Raw genomic sequence first — 11,899 nt, forward strand, 5'->3', positions numbered from 1 at the left:
TGAAGTCTGTTTTCCAGTTTCTTCATCTCTTCACAATAAAACCACAATCATTCTATATTCAAAGCCTTCAGATATTCCCATGACAACAAACCATGATACAAACAAGAATTAAAGCTTCATTGGATGAGAAGAAAATGGAAAGAATGGAACAGAGGAGAGAGATTTCAGAACTCCATAAAAAGAAACTCTCTTCTACCTTCTCTCCAGTGCTCAACACAGCTTTAAAGATACTGAAAGAAGCACCAATATTTTAAAAGTTCCATGAAAGGTAAATGTCCATTATGCTTTTTTAAATTATTTTTTAATGTGTGTTTTGTTCACACATCCAGATAGTGAATAAAACTGCACATAAAAAGTACTTAACTTCAGCCTCTTTCTGTTAATTTCTCTCACCCCAATAACATTAGCAATTTCAATCTTTTCTGCAGTTGTTAAGGCAGCATTAAAGTATTGTTCTTGCATCTGAGGGCTAATAAATAACTCTCTGGAGCCTAAAGCTATTTTCTCTCGCAGCTCTTATACCTTCTATCATTGCTATCTTCACCATTGTCCTTCAGCATATGCAAAGAAGAGCCAGGAACTCATTACCATAAAGTTTGTGAGATGTCAGTTCTTTATATCACATCAAAATTTGGCTTACAATTGCAAAAAATAAATAAATATATATCATCAGAAAGAGTCGTAAAACTGGAGCTGTTTTTCTTCTCCCTCAGCTGACATTTTTTCTGGCTCTGACCCCATGAAGGAAAATCAGCCAGAGAAGACTTTGACTCATGGTACCCTTCAAACAAGAAGGGGGTCAGTATTGCTGGATCCAAAGCACAAGTGCTATTTCTGATTCCAGGGGCTCATCACTCAACACATCAAACTCATGGTGAATTAAGTGTTAAAGCACTACATTACAAGCTCAAATTGTCCAGCATATGTGTATCATGGTACCTCACTTTTTACTGCTTGATTTTGCTACACACATCAGTACAAGCATTATTTTAGGAAATATAAATTAAAAAAAAAAAAAAAAAAGCAGCTTTTTCTTTCCCTGGGGAAAGGGAAATGGTCATTTTTGACAAGATAACAGCTCAGCAAAATCTGAAAGAATTTCATTAGAACGAAGGATCCTCACTACACAGAGAAGTCACATTTATAGCTTCAGACCATTTTATCTGCTGAATGTCAACATTCTGCAGTGAATACCATTGGCCTGAGAATTTGTCACAAAAAGAATCCCAAGGTGGAATAATCCCAAAGTGAAATAATTCTTGATAATAAGTATTTGGCAGTTTAAATAAAGAGACAGTTAACTAGCTCCTTCATAACACAGTGCAATGAAATTTAGATTAGATTTGACACAACATTCTAGTATGAAATACCTGTACGTTGGTGGCATAAAGCCCATGATTTTTCTTCAGAAACCTATAAAACAATTACATAGGCAGCCGGATAAACTAAGTGATAAGCACATTAGGTTCTTTCTTCCTCTCAACTGCAATTAATGTGTAGCCATCCCCATAAAATTTAGCAACTGTTGAGTAACTTGCTACAAAACTGCCTCGTGGTTCAAGAGCGGGAGCGATGAGTACTGATTCCAACAAATTGCGGAAATATGAAATCCAAAGTAGGATATGGGGGAGGCACTAAGGCTAATGCTTGCATCAGGACAGAAAGCAAATTACAGAAACAGGCGCAGGAGCACAGACAACACTTACGCTCTATCTCTCCACAGCTGTGAAATCATAATGCTAGTAAGTGCACACGTATGGGAGCGCACGTATGGGAAAAACTCATACAGCTGTTTCTCAGCATGGATTTGAAGCCTTGGTTGCCACCTGAGACATGGGGTACAAGGGAAAGGATGTAGCTCCTCTGGGTAGAGGAAAAGAAAGGAGTGAAAAGAGGTTGTGCAGGAGCACACTCTCATAGATGCTTTCAGAGGACGAGTTGGAAAGGAAGACGGAGAAACCCTTTAATGTGTGCTGGGGTGGGTGGTGTCATTTTACTGTCCCTGGTCTCACCTTGTGCTGCTTCCGTCTGATTCCTTCTCAGGTGCAATACTGCCATTTAGTAGTATATATGAGTCTGCAGTGGCGAAACACACAGTACAGAAACGTAAATGTCTGCATGGGGCAGAGCATAGGACAACAGAAACATGCCAAATCGAAATTTAACTGTAGGTAAACCATGTAGAAGAGAGTGATGACTGCAGCTTCACTGAACTGGAGCCTTTACCGGGCTCCTGCCAAGATCCAAGGGCAAAACAAAGGTACGAAAAGAAGGGGAAGAATCTGCAGCCACCCCTGTATTCCTACAGTCACCGAGGCACCTCCATGTGCCCCGCAGGACCGCGCACCCCGGACACCCGCAACTCCATGTGCGCTGGCAAGGAGCGGCATCCCAGCTGCAGGCGAGGGAGGCACCGCACTCTGGAGGCTGCGACCGCCCTTAGCAGCAGCGACTGGTGCTACCCGCACCCCGGGCAGGAGCGGTTCAGGCAGCGGTGCCGGGCGGGGGGCGTTTGTCCTGGGTGGGAAGCGCTGGGTGAAGCCCCACGGCCCCGCTCCGGGACTTGGGAAGAAAGTTTGCGCGATGCTGCCGGTGCGGACCTCGCCAGCGCGCGGGATCTGCGCTGCGGGGCTGGGCTAGCTCTCGGCCCTGCGGCGCCAGCCCCGCAGCAGAGCCCCGGAGCAGCGCGGCGCCGCTCCGCGCCCGCGGAGCCAGCGCACCCACGCCTCACGTGACGCGCCGGAGAGGACCAGCCCCTCTGTCCGCACACCTCGGGGCCAGGGGGGAGCCGCAGCACCCGGGGAGAGGCGGAGCGGGGCCGCCCGTCCCTCCCCGCCCTCCGCACCTGCCCGAGCAGCGCGGCGGAGGGCGCGCAGCGGCGCGGAGGCCCGGCTGGGGCTGCGGGGGCGCGGGGGGCTCCGCGGGCGCGCCGGGCTGTGATGCGCAGCCCGCGGCTGCAGGATGCTGGAGGGGAGCGCGGGCAGCCGCGACGCGGAGAACCGGACGGGCGGCGAGCCCCCGCTGCACCTGTTTCCCGCACCCGTGCTCACAGGCATCACAGTCGCCTGCATCCTCCTCTTCGTCATCGGGATCGTTGGCAACCTCATGACCATGCTGGTGGTGTCACGGTTCAGGGACATGAGGACCACCACCAACTTCTACCTGTCCAGCATGGCCTTCTCCGACCTGCTCATCTTCCTCTGCATGCCCCTGGACCTCTTTCGCCTCTGGCAGTACCGGCCCTGGAATTTCGGAGACCTCCTCTGCAAGCTTTTCCAGTTCATCAGTGAGAGCTGCACCTACTCCACCATCCTCAACATCACCGCCCTTAGCGTGGAGCGGTACGTTGCCATCTGCTTTCCCCTCCGAGCTAAAGTGATCATCACCAAGGGGAAGGTCAAGCTGGTCATCCTTTTCCTCTGGGCCATCTCCTTCATTAGCGCTGGACCAATCTTCATCTTGGTGGGGGTCGAGCATGAGAATGGCACAAACCCCCTGAGCACCAACGAGTGCCGAGCCACAGAGTATGCCATCCGCTCAGGGCTCCTCACAATCATGGTCTGGACCTCCAGCATCTTCTTTTTTCTGCCTGTGTTTTGCCTGACCGTGCTCTACAGCCTCATTGGGAGGAAGCTCTGGAGGAGAAAGAGAAAGAACATCGGTCCAAACACTGTCATCAGGGATAAGAACAACAAGCAAACTGTGAAAATGTTAGGTACGACTCTTCTTGCACTGTTTTTCCAAAGGATGCATGTGCTTGTGTCTCTGTGTGTGTGTGTGTGTGTGTGTATGTGTGTGTGTGAGAGAGAGAGAAATACTGAGAACACTCGGTAGTTCTCTATAGTTGTTTCCAAAGGAAAGCATTTATCGAAAATGCTTCATACAAAGTGCTACACCTCAAGGTATTGTAGAATAACTCTTCTCTCTCCCTACGTTTGTTTCTAACTGGTTTGAGCTGAAGACTCTCAAGCAGTTAAACGTTAATAGCAATCACTGGCAAGGACAAATATTATGGTTATAATTAGCTAGTGCCCTGGAGATTCTTTAACATTTTTCCCCTTTGGTTGTGAGTACCGATGTTATTTACAGAAAGATAGTTTATTTCATTTTTAAACAAAAAGCAACCTTTCTCAAGCCACAAAGTTGAACTGCAGACAAAGCAAGCAGGATATGATGTGTGCTTAGTTTCACATGAAAAGAGTGCTGAGGTTTTAGCAAATTGGGGTTATATCATAAGGCCATGCTTGTAAAATTCATCTGCCTTTTTATATTAGCAAAACACCAGGGTGTGCTGAACAGGGAGCACTGCATCTCCTTTGAGGTCTGTGATCCTGTAAATTCTCACTGACTTCAAGAAGACAGGATCAAGATGACAGACACTGTCGCTCCTAACTTTGTATGTTGACATTGCTGAATGGTTTAAACAACAGTTATTGCTGCACATGCAAACACAAATTTTAACGTACTAACTCAGTGCACGTTGCGGAGTTCAGTGCACAAAACCAAAAAGTTGTTCTGCAGTTTAGTGCCTAAAAACTGCAGAATCCTACTGCTGCTGAGTACCTTTATTGAAGCAAAAGTCCTCTGCAGTGCAAGTCGTCCCATGGATTTCAGCAGCAATGAGATGCTTTATGTGAAGAAGGTTTCATGGGCAGCAGCTCTGCTGTGCTCATTTCAGCTGTGCTGAAGTGATGGGCTAATAAGCTAGATGAAGAGGTGGCAGCGTGTCCTAAGTACCTTTAAATATTAAATGGGAGCCTAACTGACTTTTTGTTCATGTCCTACTTTATTATTATGCAATAGCAGGAAGAGAAATAAACCCCACAGCATTCTTAGTGCCCTTTCAGCTACATTTTATGATCAATAGGATTACTTCAGTCTGGTGTGACCTTGGAAGTAATTCATCATTTACACTTCTAGAGTTTCAGGATTATGAATGTCTAGAATAAGTAAATTGCTACCATATATTACTACCGTGTCTATATTTCTGCATACTTAACTATAAAGAATTTTGAAATAATAACTGTTTATTCCTGCCCTGAAGCATTGCCACAAGCATTACAGTATTTCAGACACCTTCTTCTTTTTTTCCACTTACAAGGTCTGACAACCAAGCAAGACAGTGGCAAGACCATCCTCTGACAGGGAGCCAATATTCTCTAAATTATAACAGCCTGATGGAAAGAAAAGAAATTAGCAAGGGCTCAGAATGAGCAGATACTCAATACAGTCTGCTCTTCCTGGTGCTGATGTTCTGCATGGAACATCAAGTAAATGGGATTAGCATCAGCACCTCTTCTAAATTGTAGAGAAAGGTTATGCTTCTAGGTCCTTAATTAACCATCTAGACATACAGTTGCAAAGGAGTTATCATACCCAGTTCCTATTGAAATCAAGGTGATTCTGCATGCGTGAAGATCAAACTGTCAAAAGCCTGACTAGGAATATACATGCCTACATATGAAAATATTGACTATGCTTAAAAGCCTGTTCATAATGACTATGATGGTAATATTCATTACATGGATTAAGCTCCACTTGTGAGCAAGGGAAGCATTATCTGAATTCTGTAGATGAAGACACTGAGGAAAAAACTGAAGTGGCTGGCTCAAGAAGATGCAGAGCTGAAAAACATACTCTGAGCCTCAGCCCTGTGCCTTATAGTCCACCATAAGTCCTGCATAAGTATCCATTTAAACTTGGGAATGCTTGTTCAGGAAGTTGTTGGGGAAAGATGCCTATAACAATTCTTCTTAGCTCTTTGAATTTTGTTATCTGCTGGGACTCGACATGAGAAAGCAGGATTGCTAACGTGGGAGAACAGGTTAACGGGTGAAAATGGCTTAAGAATGTCAAAAACACCTTGTTCAGATTTTCCGGGTTTTCTTTCTCTGGTGTATTAACAGATACACTGAAGCAGTGTGAAAAATAAGAAGGGTAAGAAAGATCAATAACACACAGGCAATAAACAGAAAATGTTTCCCTTTCTCTAGGGTGGAAATTCAAATGGGCAAGTGTTCAAAGCTCACACATTCCAATTATTCTATATACATTATTTTTACATATAAATGCAATCATAGTGATAGTATAATATTACATATATACCATATAACTATGAAGTATATATATTTCATTTTACTCTTATTGGAGTATCTCGTGTTCTAAAAAATGGACAAACTGCAGGGGTGCACCACTTTTCTGTTCTTACCTTGGCATGCGTGCTCTAGAAGTCCACATTCTGGTGATCTGTTTTATTTTTGGGCCTTTGCCTTAAATAATTTTGCTTTCCAGAGATTCCATTCTTTGTCATAAACCATGGAGTTGAGTCTATCACATCATACGTAATTTTCTTTAGTTAAACACTGCAAATGATAGATCATTATACTGTTTCTGTCACTATTTTGATTCTTTCGTTCTCTATTTATGAAAACCTAAGTTTTATAGGTTGGAAGTGTGCTACATCATGTTAGTTGTGTAATATACAGGCAGTCTGTTCAGATTTGATCAACGTGTTTCAAGTGTTGTTAATTTTGACCTCAGCAATTGTATTCAGAGATACAAACCTGAAAACTTACGGGATGCATTTTCAACCTTTGTGATTAATTTCGTAAAGAAATATAATTTTAAAATAGAATATTAATCACCCATATTTTAACACTCATTCTTAACACGATTTCTTCTGCTGTTTTATTTTAGTTGTGGTGGTATTTGCTTTCATACTCTGCTGGTTGCCTTTTCACGTAGGACGATATTTATTTTCCAAATCCTTTGAAGCTGGATCCTTGGAGATAGCGGTGATCAGCCAGTATTGCAATTTGGTGTCCTTTGTCCTCTTCTACCTTAGCGCAGCCATCAACCCCATCCTCTACAATATCATGTCAAAGAAGTACCGAGTTGCCGCTTGCCGTCTGTTTGGACTCAAACCCCTTCCAAAGAAAAGACTCTCCAGCACAAAGCAAGAAAGTCTGCGTGTTTGGACAGAACCAAGTGTTATCACATGACACCTGATTTCCAGCACTGGAGCATCACTTACCCACGTTTCCAAGAAAGCCACGACGAAAGAGAAAGAAATGCGAATTGAAACGTTAAAGCTGTACTTCTGTCACCACCTGGATTTGCTGAAAGATGTCATGTTGGCAGTTATAGATTAAAAAACCCCAAACGTAAGAACAAAACAACAAAAACCTAAATTTTGAGGCCATAAAAGGAGACACATGATTACGGAATTCGGCAACACACAAGCATTATTTTTCTGCTCCTTTTTCCCATATGATTTTTTAACGTTGACTTTAGCAGGAGAGGTAGGCTTGCCATCCTGAACAGGGGAATATAGCCCAGTCCACCTGATAGTCTCTGTGATTTCAGTAGCAGCTAATTTGAGATCAATTTTTCCAGAGTTAAGTTTACTTTTGCTAAAAATTGTGCTAGCGTATACCCAGATGCTACAAAGAGAAAATTGAAAGGCCTTTTTGGAGTAGTGAACACAGAATTTGATACACTTTTCATAATGTTGGTTTTTAAATAAACAAATATTTTTTTCTGAATGAGGAAAATGATTGCTGAAAAAAAGAAGAAATAAAATGGGTAGAAAAACCCAACCTTCATGTCATATCTGAGTAGAAAGAAAAAAAAATGCCCTCCCAGAAGTGGCTTAGAACCTGACTGTACTGAAATATCTGTTTTAAGTATGTATGAGAGGGACAAGGACAGTGGACAATGCTGACTTGAGGACTGCAGTGATGCTATAAAAATATGGAATGCAATCTCCCACCAAAGTTCTTTAGTTTTGTTTTTGTTATATTTTACTAGTTAAATCATCTGTACACATTCTATTCAGCTTGTCTGTGGGTGACCTGATGTATTTGAACTTGGAAGCTTTTAGTTGTTTTGATATTTGTAATGATTCTGTAGTTACTTGTCCCTGTGCTGTGCACTACCAAACACCCGAGGTTTGTTGAGGACAGGTCTCCTGCCTCTAAACCCCGACTTCTTGCTGTTTAAAATGTATGAGCCGGTTACCAGTACCATGTTTCTCCATAAAGCCCTGTGTGTACTTGTACTAGTTTGCTGTAGTATTAAAATGAGAACATTTTTTTAACCAATGTGACCTGACAAAGTAATAGAAAAATCTGCATTGGGAGACACAAGCAGACATGTTCTCATACTTTTCTCCATAAAAATCTTAAATTCAATTGATCTTTATAACTGAAGTATGCCATTAAAAGGCAAACCAGAAAACTTTCCATCCTTTATAATAAGTATGTCTTATATTGCATCTATTTTCACACCAACACGTAGAATTTGTGGATCAGTTAATAGACTTTTGGAGCATGCAAGTGCAATAGCAGCTTTCTATTTACTTTGTTCTAGTACTTATTATCTAGCTGGTCCACAACTGATGCTCCATAATGAATTGTCTGTTAGCAAAAGTCTTATTGCCTTCAAACTCCTATTAACACTGACGGCCATTTTCCACCTGTTACACCTGTAGCTGATGGTGCTGCTCAGGTATAACCCAAAAGAGAACTTGGCCTCTTCTGTAAATACTGTGTCTTTTATGCCATCCAGTGCTTTGCTAGGGCCAGGGGGCTGATTGCTGCTCCTCAGTGTGGTGCCTGAGCCTGTCTTGCTCCCCACTCCAGCACTCACAGAAAGCATAGGTTTGATGTAGGCAAACCTATAAATTAAGGGACAAATGAGCAGCAGTGCTATAGGATCATTTAATCTCTAATCACATCCGTCTTGTTACTGATGTTGTTCTCTCACTCACTGACCAACAGACAGATCTGATGGCAGATGTCATGCAACTCAGGGAAACAAGAAATTCTGGAATCTTGAAAAGATTTGAAGATGTGAACTCACTTGTAACATGTCTCTGTAAATGAACCAGTCACAACACCTAGTGTCACGTGTTTCAAATCTCAGCTGTGCCTGCGGTATTAAATGTGAACAGAATAAAGTGATGGGACCCTTTACAGACCTGCCTGGTGGTTGGTAGTGGAGGGTCTGGCGTGTGATTTCATGCAGGCTGGAGAAGCAAGTTGCCGTCAGGTTCACTCAGCGCTGCCACACACCTCTCCTCTCGATGTGGGAGCCGGGCACGGTGCTGGGTGCTGCAGGACTGGCAGCAGGCAGGGCAGGCATCCACAGCGTTCGGATGGGGCACAGAATGGGTACCAGCGTCTTACACAGCCTGCAAGACTTCACAGGCTTGCTCTGTTCTCTGCAAGTAAAACCTGCGTCTCAGTTATGGGAAGAGATGCTGTGTGGCCAGAGTGGTCCCACAGAGCCTTTTACCTAGCAGAGGAGCTGCATTGTTGGGTTACCATTTTTTTCTCCAACCCTGCATAACTTGATTGGGCTATGGGCTTTTCGGTTGGGGTGATAGGTTTTTTGGGGTATTTCTTTGTGCCCTTTTTTTTTTTCTTCCCAGAAAAGCTGTAACATTAATGCCCATGAAAGCCCTGCATACATTTAATTCCTGCGTATAAACTATAACCATACGAATAATTTCATTCAACCTAACACTTCATCAGGAGAGACTAAATTTTAGCTATACCAACACTGTGAAATTGACACAGCTTTGTGTATAAAAGAATTTAAAGCATTTAATCTGGGGTCACAGAAGTCAGAAAGAAAGGGACTGGCTGCTTATTTGGAGGGAGGACAGGACTTTTTCCTTCTCACTTAGGAAATGGACTTAATTCTGCAAGTCATTGAACATTTGACCAAATCTAACAAAACACACCCATTAAAGAAGAGTAGCCACCTTCATGATTCTTGCATAAGCAGGAAAATACTGCAGATCTAGCAGGAAACATTCAAGCATTTAACTCATGCTGTAGCTGTCTCTATACCATCCATTAGTGTTGTTTTCCTCAGCACTAAAACTCTTCCATATAGAAATGCTAAGGCCAGTGGAGTCACACCAGCATGCATTGACTCCAGATGGTGAACAGGGTCTGCTTCCTCCAACAGGTACTTATGCATGCTTTGATATGGAAAACAAGAAAAAAGATATCACCTGGGTAACCTTCACTTTTGCATCATAAAATCAACTATTGTCAGATGCCTCCAGAAAGATGTATACCTCCCCACCAGAACTGATGGATGAAACCACATTGCTTGCCTCAAGGTTCATTGCCCAAGTTGTGAGAAATAATTTAATAGGGTAAGAAAGTGCAGTCAAGATTTCAGTAGCATTTTTTACCAAAGAGATGCTACCTGACATCAGTACGAGATCGACATCATGGGTTTGTCTCAGGTAGTAACATAAGGCAAGGTTCCTCCTGCTTTGTTTCTACTGGGGCTTGCAAAAGCAGAGGAGATGCTGCGGGCAGAGAGAGTAGTGGCAAACAACCCGCGCTGGCAAAAGCAACGCTGGCACTGATTTAACCATCCATCTCACCTACTGCACCTCCTCGGGGTCCACAGTGTAGTCTATCCTGGAAAATACCTTCCAGCAGAGACAAAGCATTTGTCCTCTGTTTCCCGGGGCTTTTCTGCAGCACTTCATGTTCCTGGCACCTTCTCCCTATCTGAAAGAGCATGGGTGCCTCCACCACCTTGTTTTGGGTCTGGATATGGCTTTTGAGATGTTTTACATTCAGAGAAGACAAGAGCCCATGCAGGCACTGGGCTATTCATGAAGTGTGGCAGACTGGGTAGCTCTGCAGCATGATTTCCTTCAGGCTATTGAACCATAGGCTGCATTTCTGGAAACTTTTCCCTGCAGGAACCAACTTAGCCAGTTCTAGCTGAAAAAAGAAAATATAATGTATAAGGCTTTGTAAGTTAAAACTTTGCGGTGTTCTTACTGACTCGTATGTGAGCAGCCCATATAGAAAATAACGGGAGGTTCATTAAACAGTTCATGTTTTAGAAGCTTTTCTAACTACACCTTGTATCACAGCTTCACAAATAAATAGGAACAATTTGGCTGCATTTTATTTCTTGGCAACCTATTACATCAGCGCTGAAATAGGTCAAAGGCACTTTACCAGAAAGCCTCATTCATTTTAGAAAAGTACCTTTGATGGAGACCCACACAAGCGGAAAATCATGCCCTATTGTATTTCTTTCCAAAAATAAAACATACCGGGATAAAACCCCACAGCACTTACATGTCAGGCTTGGAGTTGACAGGTACTCGGTAGTTATAGAAGTCTGTATCAAAGGACCTTTGCATAAGCCTTATTTAAAGCAGCAGCCATTAGATACCAAAACACCCAGGAGAACCTCCTCTCTGTCATGGCCATGCCCTCTGCTGTAGCCAGGGTGGTGCAGCAGCTCCCTCCTCACCTGCTGATGGGCAAGGGCAAGGTGTGGGGAAGCAGGAGGAAGGGTGGCTGCTGATGGTCCCTTTGCAGGTTTGAAGGCAGCTGGTTCTGCTCCGTGGGGAGTGCTTGCTTGTATTGATTAGTGTGCTCCCTTACGGGGCTGTTTGCAGTTCCTCTGAGCCCTTCAGTCAGTGTTTCCTGATGGGCTTCCATACAGTCTGTTTCTTTTGCAAAAATGCTGTGGCCTTCAGGAGGCAAATTCCACCTTGAGAAGTAAAATCAAAATTTGGTACGAAAAAAAACCCAAACCCCTGCCTAACTCCTCACATTGCAGCGATGCCTGTGCTGTTCCTTCCGCGCACCCCGAACCGCCCTCCTCACTCCCCAGCTGAAAGCACAATGAGTAGATTTTACTCTCACAACTTTTAATGAAATATGTTAGCCCAATTTTACAAAAAGTATATTAAAGCACTTGGCATTTTAACCCCTTGCTCAAACTATGCTGCCTTAGAACAATGGGGTGTATACGTTCACCTCCCTCTGGCCATCACTCTTTGGGCTGCGGGCTGGTGAAAGTAGCTACGAGCATTGTTTCTGTTTCTAAGCTGTGCTGCCAGAGT

General features: G+C 43.5%; 1 protein-coding gene across 1 annotated transcript; it reads left to right on the forward strand.

Annotated features, from left to right (window-relative positions):
* Positions 1 to 2,961: 2,961 nt before the first annotated feature.
* On the forward strand, positions 2,962 to 7,001 carry GHSR (growth hormone secretagogue receptor). The gene is made up of 2 exons (XM_065672635.1): positions 2,962 to 3,715; positions 6,697 to 7,001. Exons 1-2 carry the CDS (start codon positions 2,962 to 2,964, stop codon positions 6,999 to 7,001), a joined length of 1,059 nt encoding a protein of 352 aa, XP_065528707.1.
* Positions 7,002 to 11,899: the final 4,898 nt, after the last annotated feature.

The sequence above is a fragment of the Lathamus discolor genome, chromosome 3 (assembly GCF_037157495.1).
Source record: "Lathamus discolor isolate bLatDis1 chromosome 3, bLatDis1.hap1, whole genome shotgun sequence".
In the NCBI taxonomy this organism is placed as follows: domain Eukaryota; kingdom Metazoa; phylum Chordata; class Aves; order Psittaciformes; family Psittacidae; genus Lathamus; species Lathamus discolor.